The sequence below is a fragment of the Calliphora vicina genome, chromosome 2 (assembly GCF_958450345.1).
Source record: "Calliphora vicina chromosome 2, idCalVici1.1, whole genome shotgun sequence".
NCBI lineage: Eukaryota > Metazoa > Arthropoda > Insecta > Diptera > Calliphoridae > Calliphora > Calliphora vicina.
The window spans coordinates 122,027,276-122,053,986 of record NC_088781.1 but is presented as its reverse complement, the minus strand read 5'-3'; the positions used below and the strand labels follow the sequence as shown (position 1 = coordinate 122,053,986).

At 28.1% G+C, this 26,711-nt stretch overlaps 1 protein-coding gene across 1 annotated transcript in view; it reads right to left on the bottom strand.

Moving 5' to 3' along the window:
• Window positions 1-26,711, bottom strand: part of smal (smoke alarm) — a 99,009-nt gene that overhangs the window by 64,853 nt on the left and 7,445 nt on the right. Inside the window, 1 exon segment of the mRNA XM_065501042.1 lies at window positions 4,643-4,899. Coding sequence (XP_065357114.1) covers window positions 4,643-4,799 — 157 coding nt within the window. The 5' untranslated portion in view covers window positions 4,800-4,899.

The window sequence follows — 26,711 nt, the reverse complement described above, 5'->3', positions numbered from 1 at the left end:
CTAGTTCTGTTCTAGTTCTGTTCTAGTTCTGTTCTAGTTCTGTTCTAGTTCTGTTCTAGTTCTGTTCTAGTTCTGTTCTAGTTCTGTTCTAGTTCTGTTCTAGTTCTGTTCTAGTTCTGTTCTAGTTCTGTTCTAGTTCTGTTCTAGTTCTGTTCTAGTTCTGTTCTAGTTCTGTTCTAGTTCTGTTCTAGTTCTGTTCTAGTTCTGTTCTAGTTCTGTTCTAGTTCTGTTCTAGTTCTGTTCTAGTTCTGTTCTAGTTCTGTTCTAGTTCTGTTCTAGTTCTGTTCTAGTTCTGTTCTAGTTCTGTTCTAGTTCTGTTCTAGTTCTGTTCTAGTTCTGTTCTAGTTCTGTTCTAGTTCTGTTCTAGTTCTGTTCTAGTTCTGTTCTAGTTCTGTTCTAGTTCTGTTCTAGTTCTGTTCTAGTTCTGTTCTAGTTCTGTTCTAGTTCTGTTCTAGTTCTGTTCTAGTTCTGTTCTAGTTCTGTTCTAGTTCTGTTCTAGTTCTGTTCTAGTTCTGTTCTAGTTCTGTTCTAGTTCTGTTCTAGTTCTGTTCTAGTTCTGTTCTAGTTCTGTTCTAGTTCTGTTCTAGTTCTGTTCTAGTTCTGTTCTAGTTCTGTTCTAGTTCTGTTCTAGTTCTGTTCTAGTTCTGTTCTAGTTCTGTTCTAGTTCTGTTCTAGTTCTGTTCTAGTTCTGTTCTAGTTCTGTTCTAGTTCTGTTCTAGTTCTGTTCTAGTTCTGTTCTAGTTCTGTTCTAGTTCTGTTCTAGTTCTGTTCTAGTTCTGTTCTAGTTCTGTTCTAGTTCTGTTCTAGTTCTGTTCTAGTTCTGTTCTAGTTCTGTTCTAGTTCTGTTCTAGTTCTGTTCTAGTTCTGTTCTAGTTCTGTTCTAGTTCTGTTCTAGTTCTGTTCTAGTTCTGTTCTAGTTCTGTTCTAGTTCTGTTCTAGTTCTGTTCTAGTTCTGTTCTAGTTCTGTTCTAGTTCTGTTCTAGTTCTGTTCTAGTTCTGTTCTAGTTCTGTTCTAGTTCTGTTCTAGTTCTGTTCTAGTTCTGTTCTAGTTCTGTTCTAGTTCTGTTCTAGTTCTGTTCTAGTTCTGTTCTAGTTCTGTTCTAGTTCTGTTCTAGTTCTGTTCTAGTTCTGTTCTAGTTCTGTTCTAGTTCTGTTCTAGTTCTGTTCTAGTTCTGTTCTAGTTCTGTTCTAGTTCTGTTCCAGTTCTGTTCTAGTTCTGTTCTAGTTCAGTTCTAGTTCAGTTCTAGTTCTGTTCTAGTTCTGTTCTAGTTCTGTTCTAGTTCTGTTCTAGTTCTGTTCTAGTTCTGTTCTAGTTCTGTTCTAGTTCTGTTCTAGTTCTGTTCTAGTTCTGTTCTAGATCTCTTCTGTTATAGTATATTATAGTTTGCATGATGTATGGATTCTTAAACCTACTCCAAATGTTTCTATCTATTTTACAGAATAGTCAAGTTAAGCATCTCACAGCCATTATAGGCAAGTTTATTTTCAATTTATTTCAACAAATTGTTTAAGTGTATTATTACAAATCTCTCCTCCTTCACATATTCGATATCCCTGAAATAAGTATAGATTTTTGTTTATTTTCTTTTCCTCTACCCTCTATAACTTACAACACAGTGAGGCAGACAGACGGATGGACGGACAAAAGATTTGTATTGTTAAGTATTGTTATGCATTCACATGGAAAATTTTTGTTGCATTTACAATTTGCTATTGTATGTAGGTATGTCTCTCTAGAAATATGTATGTAAGATAAGCTCTTAACAAAATCTCTTTATATTCAGACATACGTAAACGAAAACTTACAACCAGCCAACAGCCAGACGGACAGACCAACATACTCCAATATGTATAGACATGTTTGAACATATTTGTAACTCTGCTTGATGTTTGTTATACTTTGTAACTACTGTTGATGATGTTTCATTCTTTTCATCTACATTAGCAACAAAAAAAATTTTATATTTATTGGTAACAATGATATCTCTGCATAATTTGTTAAACTCAATGAAGTCAACCTTCTTTTTTATACGATTCCTCGATTTGGGTACTTTTAGTACTACTGGTACGACGATGAGTTGATTTCTATACAAAATCGTTTTAAATGTGATGAAAATTTACATACAGAAAAACTTGAAGAATACATGTATAACAACTTGCAACATACATATTTGGATTTGTAAGTAAGTTTGTTTATGTTGCATTGTAGATCAAATGATTTAACAAGAGTCTCTTAATAAATGATTATATCGTAACATATTGGTTTAGACTTCATATACTAAGTAACTATGTGGAATATACGTACGATTGACTGACGAAATCATATCCTTTGGCTGACTTAATGGTTGACTAGCTATTTGGTTGGTTTCTTGTTATATTTCGATAAGTGTCTTGTCTTGTATCTGTAGCATTTTCATAATATATTTAGTTCGAATAAAAACAATTTCCCTTAGAAATCTATTTAGTATTGTTGCAAACCATTGAAACTTTATTCATAATCATTAGATATTTATTGAATTTTGAAAATGTTGCAAAATTAATGATATTCATACTTGTAGATTTGCATGCAGTATATAAATTTCAAGTAAACTTTTGTTGTTCAAGTGTATAATTTCAATAGATAATACGATTATATGGAAATAAAATAATTTGTATATATTCGATTTAATGTTAGATTTTATTAAGTATGTACTATATATTTATGCTTTTAAATATATAAATACTGTTAATAAGATTTTGAATATATTGCTAGTAACCATTAAGTGAAAACTGTTATAGAAAATCAATTATTTTATTGAAGTCAGGTAGAAGTACTTAATTATAGTTTAACTTGTATTAATTTATTCTTACTAATAGGTATATTTAACGAAGAAAACATTTGCTAACTAAATATTAAATTAAAATAAATATTCTACAATTTTAAGATAGATTGGTAAATACTTATTAAATAAAACTGAATTAAAACGATTAAATTGTAAACTACAACAATACTAGAACAGAACTAGAACAGAACTAGAACAGAACTAGAACAGAACTAGAACAGAACTAGAACAGAACTAGAACAGAACTAGAACAGAACTAGAACAGAACTAGAACAGAACTAGAACAGAACTAGAACAGAACTAGAACAGAACTAGAACAGAACTAGAACAGAACTAGAACAGAACTAGAACAGAACTAGAACAGAACTAGAACAGAACTAGAACAGAACTAGAACAGAACTAGAACAGAACTAGAACAGAACTAGAACAGAACTAGAACAGAACTAGAACAGAACTAGAACAGAACTAGAACAGAACTAGAACAGAACTAGAACTAGAACAGAACTAGAACAGAACTAGAACAGAACTAGAACAGAACTAGAACAGAACTAGAACAGAACTAGAACAGAACTAGAACAGAACTAGAACAGAACTAGAACAGAACTAGAACAGAACTAGAACAGAACTAGAACAGAACTAGAACAGAACTAGAACAGAACTAGAACAGAACTAGAACAGAACTAGAACAGAACTAGAACAGAACTAGAACAGAACTAGAACAGAACTAGAACAGAACTAGAACAGAAATGAACTAAAACTGAATAGAAATAAGCTGATAAGGAATAAACTATAGCTGTCCCGATTTCGTGTTCGTAAATTACATTTATTTAGCTTGCCATAATTAAAATTTATTACATTTTTTGTTCAAATAACGTTGTGGTCTATTAAGCTTGTATTTATTTTCTTGCATCAAGAAAGTTCACAGCTTAAGAAATTTTTTCTTTAATATTTATCTTAAATACAACATAAATAACTTATAGCGGCAGTATATAATGTTATAACTCTTCGTTAGTTTCATGTTTCGGTTTTCGAATGGGGATTACGAAATGCTGAAAATAATAAAAGAAGTAAAACGAAACATCACCCCATAAAAATGTCAATAGTTAAATGGATGCCACAGAAAAGTATTACATTAAAATGCAACTTGCTGTTTCATTTTTTTTTAGCTGAGTTTTTTCATAAGAAGTATAGTTTTTAAAATAAAACCGCCAACCGTGTAAAAGCCATTAAAAAACCATAAGAGCAATGTTGAAATCTTTGTGAAGTTGCACAGCAAATAGCGAGGGAGGCGTAAAAAGTTCAGAATTAAATTGAACATTTTGTAATTGTAGGATTCTGATGATTAGCTTTCCATTCATTTTGAAAATTGGTGTTTAGCTAAATTTACTTAGGTTGTAAACTTTTTAGGCAAACCTCGTTAGTGCAACACTTTTTATATTGTAAGTTGGCAGATAAAGTTTGGTTTCCCTGTTAAAACACCCCCTGCTGTTATGAAAATTATACAAAGAATATGGTCTGTCTTCCTTGTTTTTTCTTGCATTTACATTTGGAGCTCAAATTTAAACAGGCTGTAAACGAAATAGAAGCTTCTGCTACGGCTGCTTACCGAGACACATATTTATAACTTCACAAAATAGTTAATGACAATTAAGCATAAGATCATATTTTACCACAAAAATTATGTTAAAACCTAAAAAAAATGGTACATCTTTAAAAAAGTCGATGGGGTTTCAAAAGCAAAACCGTAGAAAAAGTAGTGACGAAGTATGAAGAGGTAAAGGGGTACATGGTTAATGAAGATAGTATGAAGATAGACTTACCTATATCGAATCCATGTATATGTGAAGATTGATACAGCACTATGCTTATAAGGGTTAAAAGCTGATAGGAAAGGCACTGGCGGGAGAACATATTGCAGGTGGTAGTTAAGGTGAGTCGTTGTATTGATGTTGATGATAAAGATTTTGTTTTAGCCATAATTATAAATTTTGTTTGTAGTTTTTTATTTTTTTAATTTTGAGTTAGCAGGCAGTGGTTTTGTTTTCTAGTAGATTCTATTAAACAAATAGCAGGAGATCTGTAAAGTAACGAAGAAAAAAAGATAACAATTATTTTAAATGTATTTTTAAGCACCATAATTAATGTTTAATAATTAGTAAAAAATTTTTTGGTTCTTTTATTATAAATAACAAGTAACATTTAGAGGTTTTGTTTTATCAAGAATGTTAACAACCAAGATATTTGTGGAGTAACAGAAGCTCTTTGTTAATGTCTACCTCCTGTGGTGGAACTACTCAATTTCATTGAAATTCCCCTTAATAAAAAAACAGTATAAACAGATAATTGCAATTTATGAGAGATTTATCTAAAGAATAATAATAACTTACAAGCACAAAAATTTTAAAATTATGACAACTGTATTTAAATTTTTCAACAAAAACCTAAACTGAAGATAAACTTGCTTTAAAAATGTAAAAACAAAAAAAAACCTGCAATGTCATGTACTGACAGCTGTCAAAATAGTTAACTTTTTTTCTATCTTTTTAACCAACAGACATTTTAGACATTATTTTCATAACAGCCCCTCAAAAAAACCAAAAAAAAAACGCACAAAAATTCTTGGCAAAAATCAAACAAACGAAAAAAACCTCATCATTCACTCACTCAAATAGTCATTCTCTACAAATATGTATGTAAAATATATACATTATATTTTTCTATTCCAGCCCCTCTAGCTCTCTTCATATATACTCAGCATTTCTGATCATCATATAAGTAAAACCTTAAAATGTATTATACATACATAAGAAATTTTTTCATAACGTACAATTTCATTAATTCATTAAAATGTCAAAGTGATATGAAATGTCATGTTTATTCAATTTAGAAGACAAACAATTGACACGTTTATATGCAATAATTCTTAAGTTTTCATATATTTTTTTTAGAAGCAATAAAGATGAAGAGAAAAAATAGCAAAAACATTTTGAGAAAAGATTTTAAGCACCCTATGGAATAGCTAAAGAACTAATGTATTGTAGTTAAGATGAATAAATGAGTTACATGATGACACACACATGTCATTTAAGGTAAAAATGAGGAAATTTTTAATAGAAAAAGAAAAGGAAATAAGTTGACCTTAGAATGTTGGAAAAAGAGAATAAAAGTTTGTTGGTGAGAAAGCTTTTGTTACCAAAACAGCTTTTTTGGCGGAAACGTTTTATGATGAAGTAAATTATTATGTCAAAATAAAGTAAATCATTATGTCATATTTTTTGGTGAAAAAGAGCTTTAAACAACTTTTTTGGAAAAAAGCTTTTTAACCATAAACGACTTTTATCAAAATAGCTTTTATTTGCTGAGAAAGATAAAGAAATGTTTTTTGAAAAAAACTTTATTGATAAAAAAAACTTTTGTTTGTGACGCTTTTTTGGAGAAAAAGTCTTTATTGATACAAAGTTTTGTTATGAAAAGCTTTATTGGTGATATTGCTTTTTGAGTTGATAAATCTTTTATATCTGGCACCGATTTTTATTGAGAAAGCTTTAAAAACCATAGCTTTGATGAATATAATTTTTTTCATGCAAATTTATTTATGAGAGTAAAAGCTTAAATGGTGGATAAACATTTTGGGTGAACAAGTTTTTATTCTTATAAAATTCGTTTCATGAAAAAGCTTTTTTATTTACAGAAGAGTTTTTTGTGATGATGCAGTGTAAAAGCTTTTATTATTATAAAGGTTTTTGGAAAAAGCTTTTATGGTGAAACATTTTTTAAAAACTTTCTAAACAGAAAAGCTTTTTTTGGTGAACATTTTTGTGTTATGAGTAAGGTTTTTATTGAAAAAACAATTTTTTGTGATGAATATTTTTGCAATACAAAAACTTTTGTTGTTATAAAATTTTTGGAAAAAGCTTTTAGGTGAAAATTTATCAAAATCTATGTTTTTGTTATAAAAAAAACTTTCTTAACAGAAAATCTTTTTTAGGTGAAATTGTATGTATGGTTATAGTTTCTTTTATGAAAAGCTTTTTCCTTGAAAATAGTTTTTTGGTGATGGCGCTGGTGAAATAGTTTTGCAGTTATAAAAAAATATTTCTTAACAAGAAGCTTTCTTAATAAAAATGTTTTTTGGGGATAACTCTTTATTGGGTTAAAAAGATTTAATTGTTATGAAGTGAATTTTGATAAAAAGTTTTTTTTTATAAAAAAGCTTTTTTTGTTAAAATGGAATTTTTTGTGGAAAGTGCTTGAAAAATCTTTATGGATGTAAAGAGTTTGTTTTGGCGACTGGAATTGAACTAAACTTAACTTAAAAGCTTTTTTAAAAACCAATTATTTTTTGTGAAATCTTGTTTCTGAAAAAGCTTTTTTATAAAAATATTTTGTTGGTTAAAAACGTTTTTCCAAAATCTCCGTTTTTTATGTAAAGCAATTGTTTTTTGTTAAGAACAGCTTTTTTCATTAAGCCATAATCTATAGTATTTCTGTCCAATATCTTAAACATAAAGCTTTATAAGTTTTGCGGCATCTATAAAACATTAATGTTTGTATAAAAACAGGCAATCTTGCCCTTAACACACGTTATTATAAAGGGATTAATAGAATCATGAAAGTTTCTTAAACCAAGTACATACAATTTATGATTTAAAGATTTTGTTTTTTTCTTTCATAAATTTTTATTTAAATTATTATTTTATACTTTGTCGTTCATACATAAACATAAATCTTCAATTTACTTATCGGTCTCTTTCTTTTTTTTTACTTAAATATGCGACAATTGTTGAATTTAAATCGTTTACAATCTTCTTTTGTGTTCCACTTACAAACAATTGTCATTTATTAATTCACTTGTCATCATTTTAATACACAGCTTTTGCCACAACATGATTGTCATGTGAAATTTTTGTATTTCATATCGAATGAAGCTTTCATTTAACGAAACAGTACATCATACATACACGACAACAACATAATTGATCAATTAAATTTGTTGTTATTTATTTTATTCACAGTGAATATTATTAAACGTTAAATGAAAAAGAGGTGGGTTTTGAGCATACACTCACTCGGTACGGGGAGTTGTTGCTCATACTTTTTCCCAACAATTATTAAGTTAATTGTATTTTTCTTTTTATTTTTTTTTTTTTTGTTTGAGAAATTAGTTTTTCCATTTCGAACCGTTAGCAAACGATTCCTATAACAAAGTTAAAATAATATACCGCTAACAGAAAATTTATGAATGAAGATTTTTCTTTATTGCTTGCAATTTTTTTCATTTTCTTCATCTGTAGAGTGTTTTTTTGTTTTGTATCAAATATCTGTTAACCATGGCAAACATTGTACAGCTGGTTAAAACAGAGAAACAGGTAAACACATCTATCAAATAGTGGCAAATATAAATTGAAAAACTATAGCCTGAAAACTGTAGACACATTACACCTTTACTTTGGCAGAGCTGCAGAGTATAGCACAGAATAGACATACAACAACACTATTCTGTTTAACAAACAACTTTTAAAGAAACCCCATAGTGTGATTAAAAACTACAAATATCAGATGAAAATAAAAAAAAGGAAAAATCTTTGAGTTGTTTTTTTTTGTATGCCAAGTGAATTCTGTAGTTTAAATCGAAAGCAAAGACGACGAGATGGAACCCTATAACTTACTCGTATATTACTGTTTTTCTAAAACAAGGCTTTTATTAAAAATATCTAAATATTTTTGGAAAGTTGTTTTATAAGCTTTTTCCTTAAAAAGCTTTTTTCGTAGAGGATTATTAAGAAAAATCTTGCAATATAAACTCTTTTCCGAAAAATGCGAAATAAGATAAGCTTTTTCTACTAAATTATTTTTACAAAAAAGCTTTTCAATAAAAATTTAAAACATTACTTTTGGTGCAAAACTAGCTTTTGTTATGTAAAACTTTCCAATGAAATTTGTATATAAAACTTTTCAATAAAAGCTTTATGTAAAACTTTTCAATAAAAGCTTTATGTACAACTTTTCAATAAAAGCTTTATGTACAACTTTTCAATAAAAGCTTTATGTAAAAACATTCTAAAATTTTTATGAAAAACTTTTCAATAAAAGCTTTATGTAAAAAATTTCAAATTTTCAATAAAAGCTTTATGTAAGACTTTTTAATGAACGCTTTATGTACAACTTTTCAGTAAAATCTTTATGTAAAACTTTTTAATAAAAGCTTTATGTAAAACTTTTAAATTAAAGCTTTATGCTAAACTTTTCAATAAAAACTTTGTGTAAAACTGTTCAATGAAAGCTTTATGTAAAACTTATCAATAAAAGCTTACGAATAACTTTTCAATAAAAGTTTTACTAAAAAGCTTTTCTTATAAACGCTTAACTTAAAACGATTTCCATAAAAGCTTTACTAAAACACTTTTCCCATAATAGCTTTTTTAAAAACTTTTTTCATATAACCATTTGATCATTAATCAGCTTTTTTCCTGATTAATGCACAAACGTTTTGTTTCTATAAAGAAAGCTTTTTTCATAGAAAAACTTTTTTCGTGAAAAACTTTTCAATTAAAAAACTATTTCCATAACTTGACCCTATACTGAAAGGGATTTTCTATAAATCCTTTATAAAGCTCTTTATTAAGCTCTTCACATAAAAAGTTTTTTACTTATAAGCTTTACAAATACTTAAAAACTGTTTCCGTACATACTTTACTAAAAAGCTTTTTATATAAACGCTTTTGGAAAAACCATTTCCATAAAAAAGCTTAAAAATAAAAGCTTTAACAAAAACATAATAAAAAGCTGTTTCCGGTTTGTTTTTTTTAGCCTTTTTGAAACCAAATTTTGGGACAAAAATTTTATAAATTTTTGTTTTGTTTCAACTTAGTGTAGGGCATTCCTTTAACTAAAACAAAAAAATACCTAAAATGATGTTCATTTTTCTTTTTCAGCCTTTTGCAAGTAGATGAAATATTGTATTAAAACAAATATAAGCCAAGAGGCTTATGTTTTAAAGGCTGATGGAAGGATGTACGGACGGACGTACAAACAAACTGGACAAAGATATCAAGAAAGCCTTAAAACTAACAAGTTTTTCTTTACTTCACTATCTCTGCACTAGCAGGCAGCAAAGCCATATAGATTCTAGCTAAAAAGGCCTTTAGAAGCAGTAATACAAAACTATAATAGAGTTTAGAGTATTCTACAGAGTTCTATAAACTAAAGCATAATGGGTATATGGGTTTGCAACTTGCAGGCCTTTGCAATATGAGTTTTGTGGTATTTAGCAGCAGCAGCAGAAAAAAAAAGCAGAAGTATCCATGTTTGTACGAGTAGTTACCACAAAGTCATGTATGCATTTTATACATCTTGTTATAATATGGAATTTTTTTTGTTTTGTTCTTACTTTTTTACCAAGGCAGGCTTTCATTCATTTTTTTATTTAATTTTTTTTTTAAAGCCAGTACAAAAAGGTGGCGGCATTATTGCTTTGGTTCATTTTTTTTTTGGTCCTTTAAAACATATATACAATATATAGCATTCATTTCTGCTTTAACTAACTCGTGGGTAAAAAAATTAAAAGAAGCAAAATGGGGGGAATAAAAAGAAGAAATTGAAATGAAATAATATATAAAGTGTACAAGTGCCGTTGGCGTGTTATATAGAGGAGCATACATACCCTATCATATACTTACATACATAATGTTTAGAGGGTATATGTTTGGTATTTAATAAAATAAGGCGTTAGGTTTCAATATAACCAACACACTAAAGACAATTTCTTGTGTCTATGTTGCCAAAGTAATTGTTGTACTATAGCCAGCAGTAGGAGTAGGTAGCTTTTTAACAGCTCTCCTCCACACTTTTTACTTGTTATTTATATTTATTTTTCTTTTTTCTACATTAAAACAGCCCGGGTGTCATTATTAATTTAACCTATTTTTTCACTTCCAACATCATACAATAAAAGCAAAAAATTTATTAAAACAAAAACAAAATCCAAGGAAATTTAATATAGAGTGTAATATGTGTAGCTACGTCTACTATGACTACGTATGTAGCATAAGAATATGGTAGCTATATATAAAATAAAACAACAGCAGCATAAAATAAGTGTTTAAAACGTTTTAAATAACAATTGTGCTATAAGGAAAGTCAAGGAAAATTTAATTTCGTATAAAGGAGTTTTTATATGAATTTAATGAAATGTTTAAGAAAATTTTTATAGATAATTTGAGTTTAACTGATTAGAATGAATAAAGAAATAATTTTAGGAAGATATTGTCAAATATATTGCTTTTGTTAAAACCTTCAAAGTATTATATTATTCATTCTTTAAAAAATTTAAAGTCGATTTAGTTTTTGATTTCGTAAGTGTGTTTAAAACACCGTCATTTCCAAATTACGAGATTAATAGGATTTACTCAGAGTGTTTAGTATTATACTAGTTAGTTTGGTATTGAAAATCATTAAAATCGTTTGAGTATAAACAAAGTTATGCACCAAAATGTAAGATATTATTATTCATTCTTGTAAAATTCAAAGTCGATTTAGTTTTTGCTTTCGTTTGTTAGTTTAAAACACTCTCATTTCCAAAATACAAAAGCGAATTTAAGGAGATTTATTCAGAATGTTAATCATTATCCTAGCCAGTTTGGTATTGAAAGTCATTAAAAACGTTTCAGTAGAAAAAAAGTTATCGATCAAAATGCAATAGAACCTCTAAAAATGTTAATATTTTAAAAACTCAAGCTGTTTTCAACATTATTACAAGCAATACAACAACAACTCATTTATTGTTGTTGTAATGAGTATTTATGTTTAATATTGTTGTTGTATTTTTTGCATTGTATGTTTGTATGCATCAAAATGTAGGAGATATTATTCATTCTTTATAAAATTCAAAGTCGATTTAGTTTCGGCGTTCATTTGTGTGTTTAAAACACTCTCATTTCCAAAATCCAAGCACGAGATTAATAATATTCATTCAGAATGTTTAGTAGTATCCTAGATAGTTTGGTATTGAAAATCATTAAAATCGTTTTAGTAGAAAAAAAGTTATTAACCAAAATACAAGAGAACCTCTAAATATTTTGATATTTTAAAATAATAAGATATTTTCAACATTTCTACAAGTATCAATGAGCTGTTGGTGTAATGAGTTTTTTTGTTTAGTATTGTTTAAATTGTTGTTGTTTTTTATACATAGAATGTTTGTATGCCTCGAAAAAAAAGTATCTTATAATGACAGGACTATGGCAGTCTCTGTAAATAGTTCTCATTATTAAAATAAAAAACCTAATTCAATGAGATTCTTTTTAAATGCTTTTAATTGTCCAGGGCAGTTTGGTATTAAAAAATCTTAGAATCGGTTTAGTAGCAAAAAAGTTATGAACCAATATGTAAGATAACATCGAAATATTGTGATATTTTTAATTAAATGAAATTTCAATGAAAGGCAGTGTGTAGAAAACACTATCGTGGTCAAAATTCAAAACGGATCTCAATGAGATTCAGCTAAAATATGTATTATTGTCCTAGGAAATTTGTTATTGAAAATCAATTTAAACTGTTTCGTAGCTAAAAAGTTATGAAGCTAAATGTAAGACAACATCGAAACAATATTTCAACATTATTTCAAATATTAAGTTGTTTCTTTTTATGATGTAAGCATTAGTTATATGTATGAATGTTGTTGTAGTGTTAATTGTTGTTGTATTTTCTACACAAAATATTTGTAGAATCGTATGTGATTGATCTGCAGAAATGAGAAAATTTTATATTTGTAATATGAAAGGCAGTGTGTAGAAAACACTCTCGTGGTCAAAATACAAAACGAATCTTAATGAGATTCAGTTGAAATATGTATCATTGTCCTAGAAAATTTGGTATTGAAAATCAGTTGAAACGATTTCGTAGCTAAAATGTTATGAAGCTAAATGTGAGGCAACCTCGAAATAATATGGTTTTTTCTTTACATTCAACATTATTGCAAATGATTAGTTTTTTGTTATTGTAATGTATGTATTAGTTAAATGTGTAAATGTTATTGATAGCTACAATCATGTGAATAATAACTTTACCATATTATGGTTACCGCAATCATATAAATAATTACTGTAACCATAATATTGTAGAAAAAGCTTGTAAAAATTTTGAAATGCTTACTATATATTTTTCTCTGCTTGCAGAAATCTTTCATGTATTCACCCCTCAATTACACGGAAGACCTCTGCGATGTAGTGGACGATTTAAATTAATTTTTTTTCTGAATGGATACGAAAATACGTAATTTTTCTGGGAAACTGAGAGTCCTCGTAACATTCACGAAAAGCTATTACATCCTGTCAAAGCTACCGCACGGTTACAAAAATGTTTATCTTCTCTTATATAATTGCAACCTTTTGCCATTTCTTCAAATTTTGGCTACAAAGTTTCCATTACTTCTTCCAAGAGAAATAAAACATAGTGGTATTTGCAAGCTCACATTCATTAACATCTACCAAAAAAAAACAACGTCTGAACTATTAAATTTTCTTTAACAAAAAGTTCAGCTCAGCATCCTAAACCTTAAATAACAGACCTCATGAAAAAAAAACTCATATGAAACTTTGTTAAGAAATGTACAAAACACAAAAACTGAAATGTGTGAAAAAATTTCGCAAGTTTTTCTGTTTTTCTACCTCTAGACAAGGAGTTTTACCAAAATTAAGATGAAAGTTTTTGTGTATGAAAACAACACAAAAAAATAGAAAAATGTCTATGAAAACCGGCGTCAAAAGTCTGCTATTTTTTTCTGTTAAGCGGAAATAAGATATGGTTACTGGAAGGCCAAAGGAAGGAATTTTTTGTAACTTTAAATCATTTATAAATTTTTTTTGGAGAATAGGATGAATTGGAGAGAATGTTTAAAGAATTTATGAAGTAAGAAGAATTTAGTAAAAGAAATTTAGATTTTTTGGGAATTCAACATAATGTGAGGTGGATTTTTAGTAATTTGGATAAGAAACTTTAAGTTTTTTTTAGATTAGAATCTTAGCAAATGGTTTACCAACTAAGACGCCTCCACAACAGCATAACCTTTACTAATCTATTACTTTAACTATCTAAGGTGCCTTTTATATCCATTTTAAAATGCATATAATTATTTTTAATATTTGTCATAATCTTTTGTAAATGCCGCTTAATTATTTTTCACAATGGTTTAGGCGACACCTTTTGACCATAAAAAGTTTCAACTTATTAATAAAAATCTCATTAAAAAAGTGTGTTTCTAAAAAAAACTCCAAGCCTTTCTTTACCCGACTTGTAAATATTTATTACATTATTAATAAGGTCTATCATAATTTCTTTTTCAAGACAATGTGTAGAATTAATTAAAAATAATGCATTTTCAATAACCTAAAACAAAAGAAACCTCATAGCTATTACTTCTGTATTTTTTTTGGGTTAAAATAACTATTAATTACCAGCAATTACAGACATTTTGTTAACAACTACTCTTAAATAGTAAACAAAAAACAAAAACTAAATGAAGTGTGACACCTGTGAAAAGGTGGGGGGCGCTTATAATGAAAAGACCAACACACATTGAAAAGAAATTATTTTGAAAAACAATGTAAGCGGCAACTAATAACAACCTTTTAATAAATTTAAAATTCCCTTAAAAAAAAGGTTTCGATTTTTTGTTTTTGTAAAACGTGCGTGCCTTTACTTTTGCTGTTGGGTGTTCGATTTTAAAGACATGTAGAGCTGTCGCCACTAATAACTATCATACAGAAAAATACAGAGTGAGTGTGACACTTTTTTTCCTTTTGGTAAAGCAAACGTGCTAGGGATATTAAAGTTTAATCAACCGGAACTAATTGTGGACAAAATATTCCTCCAAACAATCCGGTTGGTTGTTATGAGTGCATTGAAATGTGACCAGACTCTCATGTATGTGAATGTTCTGTAATAGATCCAAGGGTATGTGAAATAAGCTAAGAGTTGTCATGAGGTTTCAAAGGAAATATGGATTAGGGAGTTTTCCAAGGGCTCTAATATTTATTTTTTTTTTACATTTATAATAGTAAAAAAGCCAGACAATATTATTGAAATATTATACAGTAGATTAATTCACCAAGTGAGGTCAAGTTGAAGGTATTTTGTATAGATATTAACTGTCATTTCAATTTGAAGTCAATGACATGTGAAATTTTGAGATATTTTTAACATATTATGATAAAAAATTTATTGTTAATATAAGTATTTATGGGAAAGACTTAATTTGAGTCATTCGAGAAGCCATAAATTCTTGATTAAGGATTAAGAACTGAACTAGAACAGAACTAGAACAGAACTAGAACAGAACTAGAACAGAACTAGAACAGAACTAGAACAGAACTAGAACAGAACTAGAACAGAACTAGAACAGAACTAGAACAGAACTAGAACAGAACTAGAACAGAACTAGAACAGAATTAGAACAGAACTAGAACAGAACTAGAACTAGAACTAGAACAGAACTAGAACAGAACTAGAACAGAACTAGAACTGAACTAGAACTGAACTAGAACTGAACTAGAACTGAACTAGAACTGAACTAGAACTGAACTAGAACTGAACTAGAACTGAACTAGAACTGAACTAGAACTGAACTAGAACTAGAACTGAACTAGAACTGAACTAGAACTGAACTAGAACTGAACTAGAACTGAACTAGAACTGAACTAGAACTGAACTAGAACTGAACTAGAACTGAACTAGAACTGAACTAGAACTGAACTAGAACTGAACTAGAACTGAACTAGAACTGAACTAGAACTGAACTAGAACTGAACTAGAACTGAACTAGAACTGAACTAGAACTGAACTAGAACTGAACTAGAACTGAACTAGAACTGAACTAGAACTGAACTAGAACTGAACTAGAACTGAACTAGAACTGAACTAGAACTGAACTAGAACTGAACTAGAACTGAACTAGAACTGAACTAGAACTGAACTAGAACTGAACTAGAACTGAACTAGAACTGAACTAGAACTGAACTAGAACTGAACTAGAACTGAACTAGAACTGAACTAGAACTGAACTAGAACTGAACTAGAACTGAACTAGAACTGAACTAGAACTGAACTAGAACTGAACTAGAACTGAACTAGAACTGAACTAGAACTGAACTAGAACTGAACTAGAACTGAACTAGAACTGAACTAGAACTGAACTAGAACTGAACTAGAACTGAACTAGAACTGAACTAGAACTGAACTAGAACTGAACTAGAACTGAACTAGAACTGAACTAGAACTGAACTAGAACTGAACTAGAACTAGAACTGAACTAGAACTGAACTAGAACTGAACTAGAACTGAACTAGAACTGAACTAGAACTGAACTAGAACTGAACTAGAACTGAACTAGAACTGAACTAGAACTGAACTAGAACTGAACTAGAACTGAACTAGAACTGAACTAGAACTGAACTAGAACTGAACTAGAACTGAACTAGAACTGAACTAGAACTGAACTAGAACTGAACTAGAACTGAACTAGAACTGAACTAGAACTGAACTAGAACTGAACTAGAACTGAACTAGAACTGAACTAGAACTGAACTAGAACTGAACTAGAACTGAACTAGAACTGAACTAGAACTGAACTAGAACTGAACTAGAACTGAACTAGAACTGAACTAGAACTGAACTAGAACTGAACTAGAACTGAACTAGAACTGAACTAGAACTGAACTAGAACTGAACTAGAACTGAACTAGAACTGAACTAGAACTGAACTAGAACTGAACTAGAACTGAACTAGAACTGAACTAGAACTGAACTAGAACTGAACTAGAACTGAACTAGAACTGAACTAGAACTGAACTAGAACTGAACTAGAACTGAACTAGAACTGAACTAGAACTGAACTAGAACTGAACTAGAACTGAACTAGAACTGAACTAGAACTGAACTAGAACTAGAACTGAACTAGAACTGAACTAGAACTGAACTAGAACTGAACTAGAACTGAACTAGAACTGAACTAGAACTGAACTAGAACTGAACTAGAACTGAACTAGAACTGAACTAGAACTGAACTAGAACTGAACTAGAACTGAACTAGAACTGAACTAGAACTGAACTAGAACTGAACTAGAACTGAACTAGAACTGAACTAGAACTGAACTAGAACTGAACTAGAACTGAACTAGAACTGAACTAGAACTGAACTAGAACTGAACTAGAACTGAACTAGAACTGACGAAAGTCAACATAAGTAAGTAAAAAAATTTCATTAGAATATATCATTCCAATCTTTTCCATTTTCTGCTATATGTTCTAAACAAACTTTGATTTCTGTTTTATTATCCATAATTACCATCATTTTCTCTTTAAAGTAATTATTAACTATTTATTTTTTAAGATTTCTAAATAATTATAAAACTGTTTCTGTCTTTTGTCATAATCAATGATTACGCTTTGGGTGTGGGCTGTCTGAGTTACTCATATTGCTGCAGTCCCTTTGGTTTATAGCAAATTAATAAGGAAATTAGCACTTAAATGTTTACTTAAGCATAACATTTAAAAACAACAACAGAACAGAGAAAAAAAAAACTAAATAAACAATATGTAGGTATTTCCAGAAAGACCATTCAGTCATTCATTCCATCATACTTCCATACAGTGGGTACATAGTGTCAGTCATTTGAGAAAGAAATATGAATGCAGTCAAGCAATAAACTTCACATCATAAAAGACCCGGACGTTTATAAAATAAGAAAAACAAAAACTTTTGATGCATATAGTATATGGGAAACAAAACAACAATTTGGTTTAATTAAAAGACGAAAAAAAACATAACAAAAATATATATATTTATGAGGAATATGAAAGAAACCATCCCGCATATGATTGATTCCCAAACAAAAGGTTGACTTAAGAGACTCTTCACATGAAAGCAACAAAATTATAATAAGAAATTATGTTTTTGTTAAAAAAAAATATAACAAATTTGTAACAAAAATTAAAAAAGCTAATGATGCTTAACCGTTATTAGGAAAGTCAGGGTCTTATGTTTTTTTTTTTTTTTTTCAAAATTTATGAAGCTTGAAATGTTGTTTTAAATTAGGGGAAACAGGGAAGTTAATTTGAAATTACTTTATTTTTTGCATGTGACAACAATTTAAAGTTATGCAAAGTTGATTAGTTAGGAAGTGAACAAAGTTTTCAGAGGGTCTTGTATCATTGGTTATAAAGTAAGTCTACGTCCTATGCTATCGACTACGTTCTACAATAATGACTACGTCCTATACTAACGACTGTGTCCTATAATGAAGACTACCTCCTATACAAACCACTTCGTTTTATACAAACGACTATGATTAGCGACAAAGTCTTGTACTAAAGACTAGACTAGAGACTACGTCCTATACTTAAGTCTACGTCCGATACTAACGACTACATTCTAAACTTACGACTACGTCCTATACTAAAGACTACTCTATTCAATCTTTATTATATTTATTAAATATGTAATATGTTTAAAGAATTATTTTTGTAAACAATAATTAATATGAAAGTAAAGAAGCTATCTATCATCTACTAACGACTGACTACTACCTCCAAGAATAATGACTACGCATTACAAAAAACAACAACTATGACCTATATTAACGACTAAGTTCTTTACAAACGAATACGACCTTAAGCAACGACTAGTTCGTCAACCAACAACTACGTCCTGCTCTAATGATTTTTATGTCTAGAGTATATAGAGATAGTTACATAAAACTTCCCCGCCAGTTTTGTTTTCCGAAACTTTAAAAATCCATATCTTCAGTTCCAAGCTATTTTTTTTAAATTTTCTTTTTGATTATGAATCGTATAATTTATTACTATTTTTTGGAAAATATAAATTTTAAATTTTTTTAAAATTATAATTTTTTTTTTTTAAAGTTGATAATTTCTATTTCCCTAAATTTCAAAAGTAAGCAAAACTAAAAATTAAATTGATCGATTTTGATAATTTTTTTAAGGAATTGCATACAATATGAACTAATATAAACATCTAAATAGATTTTCTATTCAAATAGCTGAATATTTCAAAATAAAAAAATTTAATTTTTTTTTAAATATTTCCGTAGCTCTTTGGAAAATTACAAAAATTTTAAAATTATTTCCATTCAAGTTTCTGCATGAGGGTGTTAATTTCTTTATTTACCTTAATTTAACATACCAAATTCACACTTATTTAAAACTCTTTCAAATGCAAACAATTTCCTTTAAATTTTCAACAACTAATTAACCCCTTTTCACACGCCCTTATCTATAGCTAACAACCACAAAAAAAAAAACACAACACCAAAGTGACAAACCCTTCAATACGTTTTAAAAACTCTACATTATTTCTATAAACATTTTGTTTGAAAATGTATGCAGTTTTTTCTTGTTCCAGCTTTTAATTGCCTTAACATAATTACATGAAAAAAAGAAGCAAAGAAAACCGAAAGAAAAAATGAAAATAATATAATGAAAAGAAGGGAATTTATTATACAGAGTGCGAATGAGCCAAACATAAGCTGTAATAAATCATTACTTACTGCTACAGTGAACACTCAGTATGTTCTATTAAAATAAAGAAGAAAAAAAAATTCACACAAATAACAATGAAACAAAAAAGAACCAACAGTAAAACACTTGGTGTAATACCCATCAAATCAAAGTCTTTATTAGATTGAAGACCAGGGGTCGTGTTTCTTTTTTTCTTTATAGACATTTTACATACTATATTTTATATAAATTTTATTTGTAAGTGCCTTAAAGCAAAACGCTAATTAACTGCATAATGCATTCATGGCCCTTCGGCACAATTCATTTTTTAAGCGCTGCTTGTTTTCTTTTACTCAATTCTCTTCAACTACTGCATGAATTTAACAATGAAGACTGTAAAAGTTGAAAAAAACTCATGCAACATTTGCATAATTTTATATAAAAAAATTTTCTTTTTTTTTATTATTATTATTTTTCTATGAATTTTGTTCGCATAGAGGAAGAACGTTTTGGAGTGTTTATTTAAAATTCAATTATTTTTATTTTTTTTTTTTATATTTTTTTGTTTAAATAGAAATTAATGATTTGTAAGAATTGTATGCAGCAGAGTTTGTTCAGTTTGATTACTCAGTTATGGTAGCAAACGGAAATGAAACTATGAATAGAATAAAGTGACATAGAAAGACAAAAAAAATTCCAAAGAATTATTGGAAGTAAAAGTGTCAAAGTGGGGTTTTGACAAATAACTTCGATAGTGCTGGGTTTTAATTAAAAATCTATTATAAATGGCATACGTTTTGCTATTATTTATTAGTTCAATGAACAAGGTTGCAAGCAAATAACATATTTGATTCTAATTTAAAAAAGAAAAATAATTAAAACAGATATGGGTGCTAAAACAGTTCTGTGGCTTTGATAAGTTTTCTAGTTCTTTTTTGAATCATTAGGTTTGTGTCTTATTTTTCTGTTGTTTTAAGCCTAACAATATGTTAACCCTTTGATGACCATATATGTTCATTCAGGTCAGTCCTAAATTGCCCCCATAACACTATGAACATAAATGTTAAAACAATTTTGGAACAAATTACACTCCTCGTAAGGCCCTCCCTAAAAAACATCTGGACACTCCCTCCCAGCTTGCACCCAATATGTCGAAACCCCATTCAGATCAGTCCCCTATAACAATCAGAACATAAATGTTAAATATATGTTTGAACACATTCCACCGCTCGTAGTGCCCTCCCAGAGAAACAACTGAATATACCCTACATGTTCTTGACATCTACTCCCTCCCGGCTTTCACCCGGTGTGTCGAAACCCCTTTCAAGGCTGTCATAAATGCTCCCTATAAACATAAATGTTAAAAAATTATTTTAAAAATTCCACCCTTGAGAAACAACTAGATTTATCCTATGTGATTTTGACATCTACTCCTTTCCAGCTTTCAACCGGTATGTCGGAACCCCATTCAGGACTGTCCAAAATGACCCCCAATCTCTTTACTCTTAATATAACTGATTTTTCGTAATTTTCAGACCCTCGTATCATCTTCCATGAGAAAACCCTGAGTGAACTGTTTATAGTGATGACATCTACTCCATCGTAGCTATTATTTGGTGTACCACAATTCCACTCAGGTCAGTCCCAATGCTCTGAATGTGTTAAATATCTATAATTTTCTCAAAATTCAGACCCTCGTAACATTTTACTTGAGAAACAATTGAACATACCGAATACAGTTTTGGAATCTACTCCCATAGAGCTTTCACCTGATATGTCGAAATCGTAATCAGGCCTGCTCTAAGTGGCCCGGTAATGAACTTGAAAATTACATATTCATAGTGTAATTTCAATCTTAATATGAAGAATTTTTTTATTTTTTTTACAAAAAGTTTAAATTTAAAGTATTTTCTTTAATTGATAAATAAAACTAACTAATTTTATTGCGTTCTTGTTAAAAAATATGGGTTTTTCAAATTTAGAAACTTGGATTTTTAAAAAAAAAAAATCTAAATTTTAATTTTATTTGACTCATTTCTTTAACAAAAATTCTTTTGTTAAATCTATTTATAAAACCATAAACACGTGTAGAAAGAATCTAGATGCCTTATAACAATTATGATTACAATGATTTCCAAACTATTAAAATCTTAGTTTTATTGAAATACAAATTTTTCTTACAAAATCTTTTTTTTTGTATTCTAAATTAATTAAAATTCCATAAAATATAAAAGATTTTCAATATTATTGTATCTGAGAAGAAAAAAGAAGAAACCAAACAACTGAAACTCATAAATAATGTAGCTCGTTAAATTAAAAAAAAATGTTTATGTTCAAACCGAAAAAAACAGAATTTGACAAAAAAATAAAAACAATTTTATATTTCTTTGTTTGTCACTAATGAACTCCAAATATAAATTTATTAGTTTTCCATAAAAAAAATCCACTGAAAACCACAGACACAAAAACTCTACAGGTGTCTTTCTTTCATAAACTGATATATATTTTGGTTGAAATCTTAAAATAATGAATTGTTAAACAAAAAACAGATTTTTTAGGTGGCTTTTTTATGCTCTTTAAAATGGGGAAGACGATTTTTTAAAGGTTTTTTTTTTTGGTTTGACTTGAGTTGTGTGTCATTGTCATTATTGTAGTGGAAACAGCATGTCAAAATATTTTGTAAGAACTTGCTTGACTTTGAGTTGAAATTTTGTTGTTTGGTTTTATTTTATGATTTAGGGAGTAAATTAGAGTGGGATTTTATTTTTATAATATTGTGAAAATTTACCACTTCAAAGTCTTAGATCATCATAAAAATGCAACTAATGACCTGGCGCCGGTTTAAAGAAGGCCCATAAAATTATAATTTTTCTATGGCATAGACAAGATCATTTTTCAGCAGTAATTAAAAACTGAATTTTTGTGGGTTTTTTGTACAAATAAAAATTGCTACAGATTTCACTTTAATTAAAACAAAAAAATTGGAAATTGAGCAAAAATAAAAAATGGAAATTAATTCAAGATCTATCTAAAGATCTTTTTTTAAAAAAAAATTAACTTTTTGTAACACCAATTCGAAATATTTCTAATATGTTTGCTCTACCTTTTTCCTTATTTACCCCTGAATTTATTTTGTGCTTTTTTGATAAATGATGTTTTCAATGTCTTGCAACACACTCATTTATTTTTTTTGGTATGATAAGCAAAATAATTGTTTAATTTTTTTCCAGAATGCTACAAAACATTTCAACAAATTTATTTAAATTTCTCTTTTCCAGAAAAAGTACTTAAAACACATTTTTGACACCTGGCGTATGCTGTCTTTAAATGAGGAAAAAAAATCCATTTAAATGGTTTTTAAGGGAGAAATTAAAGTCCATCATCACAGCAAAAAACCAACAAGAAACACCATCATTAAGCTTATTTCAAACCAAAAATTATTTTAAGGAAATGAAAAGTTTTTTTTTAGTATTTTTTACCCCTCTGTTAAGGTATGAAATAGTTACAAGTCAGTAAAAGTTTAATGGCATTGAAAAATTACTTTGCATGTTTACGTTAATATAGATTTTCTACATTTAAATGCGCCTTTGGAAATGAAGAAAAAGAAAGGAAATTCAGTTTTTTTGGAAAGAAAAAAAAATACAAGGATACAATTATAGTTAAAACGAAAACAGGGAAAGGTGTTGGAAATAAATGAAGAAATATTGATTTTTTTCCTTAAAACTATGTACATTGAGTGAAAGCAAATGGAATGTTAAGAAATTGAGTCAAATAAGAACACAAAAAGAAATTTACTGAGGAAACATTTGGTAGGGTAACATTTATGGTTAAATGAAACAAAATTTTAAAGAATTTTTAAGAAATTTTATTATTTTTTTTCAACTTAAACAAAATTTTTAAACATTTCATTTTAGTTATTGAACATTAAAGTCGATACAATAAAGTTTTTTTTTTGCTTCGAAGGGGAAGTTTTGCATTACTTCTTTAAAAGTGCAGTCGAAGCACACCGATTGCTCACCAAAGCTAATGGTGAATGTGTTTCATCAAAGTGCGAGAGGTGTTTTGTTCGGTTCAGAAGAGGTGATTTTGACACGAAAGACATAGATCGCCCAGGCCAGCCAAAGAAGTTTGAAGACCAAAAATTGGGGGCATTAATCTATGAATATTTCAAAATAATTGGTAGCTACTCAAACCGCAATTTCAAAACGTTTGCGAGCAGCACGATTCATCCAAAAGCAGGTAAATTTGATACCATACGAATTGAAGGCCAATTGTCATACGAATTGTCCGATATTGCTGCAAGCAACATTTCGGACACGAAAAATCGTCAATCAATGTCTCTCGACTTCAATTCTTATGATACCAAATTTCCATACTTTTGGTTGAATCCTGCTGTCGCAAACGTTTTGAAATCGCTATAAAAAAAAATAGTTTTTGCACCGAATAATTCTTGTTGGAAAATAATAAATTTTTCAAGAATTTAAATAAAATTACTCTTAAAGTTACCTAAGACCCTAGCGATAAAACACTGGATCCATTAGAATAACCGTAAGAGCTTAAGAGATCTTATGTGAAGGATGGCCAACCAGCCGATGATGAGGAGATCTTTTGGCTCTAAATACATAAGTTGTCAGAAAAGGTCATAGCTAACAATGGCCAATACTATGAATAATTCTCGTATTTCCGATTTAAATAAAATTTATTTTGTAAAATTGTAGAACTTAGCTGGAATACTTATTTTAAGCAATATTTTAGTTGCAATCAATTATTAAATACTTATGTTGGAACAATATTTGTAAAATTACTTTAAACTAATTCAGGAAATGAAAAATATTTAGTAAAATTTTGATTTCTCTTTAACCTAAATTAATTTATTTCAATTTTATTTTATGAAATCCTTCAAAGAAACTTTTGTTGAACAAAGTTTGTGAAATTACTTTGATAGAATAAATAAAATATTCATGTCAAACTTCGGTTTCTTTTTAACCTCAAAATTTATCAATTAGTTTGTTTCGGTTTTCAATAAAATTGTATTCATAAAATCGATAGGTTCTTAGGTAACTTTCTAAATAATGTCATGAAAATTCTTGTAAAATAACTAATTTTACAACAATAATTGTAAAATCAATAAAACAAATATTTCCATAAAATTTTCTTTTCTTTTTAGCCTCAAATATATCAATCAGTTTCTCTATCTTTTAAACAAAATTTGACACTTAAAATCGATAGGGTCTTAGGTAAATTTAAGATTAATTTCATTTAAATCCTTGTATAATTTCATATTTAACTACAAGAATTTCCAAATCACTTTAAACAAATAAAAGACATATTTGACAAAATATTAATTTTCTCTTTAACATCAAATTTCTCAATAAGTTCAATTTAGTTTTAAATGAATTTTATTATGTGAAATCTTTTGAATGTTTTGTAAATACTTAGCATGTTTCAAGTAACTGGCTCAAAGATTTCTTATTTTCTAATAAAACTTATAAAATCACTTTGAATAAATGAAAGCAATGATTACACGAAATTAAGTTTTCGCTTTAAGCTCAAATTTCTCAATAAGTTTATTATGGATTTAAATGAATTTTTATTTTATGAATTTTTTGGAGTGTTTGCTTTAATTCTGAGGAACTTAATTTAAATTACTGAAATAATACCAATTTTATAATAAAAATTATGCAAAAACTTTCAGAAATTTTAACAAAATTTAAAAATTTCTGTTCTAACTAAAATTTCTTTATAATTTTAAAACAGTTTTGAACCAAATTTATTATAGTAAATGTTAACAGTATTTTTTTTCTTTATAATGAATTTTATTTAAGTTTATTTAAAAATATTTTTTTTTAGTAAAATTGTAAATTTAGCTTTCGAACCCTTTCAAATAAACCCTTAATTTACTGTAATTAGTAATTATCCCTTTTTATTTTATTTATAAAATTAAAACCTTATTAAAAACAATATTTAAATTTAGCTCCTTAAACTTTTCATTTAATTTTTATCCCTTCAAACTGTTGAGAAAAATTATCATAATTTGTAATATAATCTTTTTTTCTGTTTTACATTATTTGTTGATTGTGTGTCTATATTTTTGTGCTCATAAATATTTTATTTATTTATTGCTTTAATGTAAAAATATTTTGTTATTTTTTGAATTGTAAACAAATGTCCAAAAAATATTTATAGTCATGATGGAATAAAATCTAAACATAAACACAGAAACAATAAAAATTAATAAATAAGAAAATTTGAAAATGATATTGAATTAAATTTGAAGGATAACTAAAAATAAAAGCCAAAAAATATAGAAAAAATATAAATCAATTATGTTTAGGAAAATGTAATTATGGTAAATTTTGTTAGAGAAAAGAAAATGTATTTATTTGTTTAACATCTGTACTTAATTTTTATAAGTTGGATAGGAAAAATATGGAATTTATTGGTTGTTATATTCCATAAATTTTTTGTTGAAATTATAAACACATTTTGGTTAAGTGTAATGTAAACAATTGTTGCCATAAATTACATTTTTTAAAGAGGTAATTAAATAAAGTATAAGAAATAAATTTAAGTTTGGCAAGATTCTTTATATATTTAAATTAATTTGAAATGAAGAAATAACAAATTTTCAAGGAGTTTAAAGAAAACAAAATTTAAAAATTTCGTATTAATGGCCACGGTAGTTTACAGTAACTAAACAGTACTAAACACTACTGCGAAATTTCGAAAGAAAGAGATAGAACATCATAGAAACATCACCCATGATTTTTCCAATCATTATTGTAGCTGTAAATTACAACAATAAACACTTACACCTATTGTAATACACGAATTATTCGTTTTGTTTTTCCAATCGGGAGTCGTTCTCTCGTACAACGAGAGCTGGCTATAGCCCTCTCTACAAAAACAATTAAAACACACGAATTATTCGTATTGTGTTTTTACTCACACAAACACTATTACAATCGCTTGTTTTTGCATAAACTTGATTGACTTGTTTTCATTTATTAATTGCTCTCTTCATTAGCTGCTATTTCTCGTAGTTCCCATTTTTTAGCCAGGGAAATAAGCAAACGAATGAAATGCATTTCAAAAACTATTGCTTTTACAATTTCTGCCTTTGTATTAGCGGAATTAATAACATTTAATTGTGTGTACAAATTTCTGTAGCTGCAACTAAATGTAATAAAACTTACACTATAAAATTCAGTTTTCATTGTTTTACGAAGTTTTAAAAGCTTCTTTTTAACATTTAACCTTTTTAAAATTTATTTCTTTAATAGTTTCATTTAAATTTAACATATTTTTTTATAAAACAAAACATTTATTTCACTCATTTTAACTTTTAATAATTTAATCAACCTGTTTTCCTTTTGT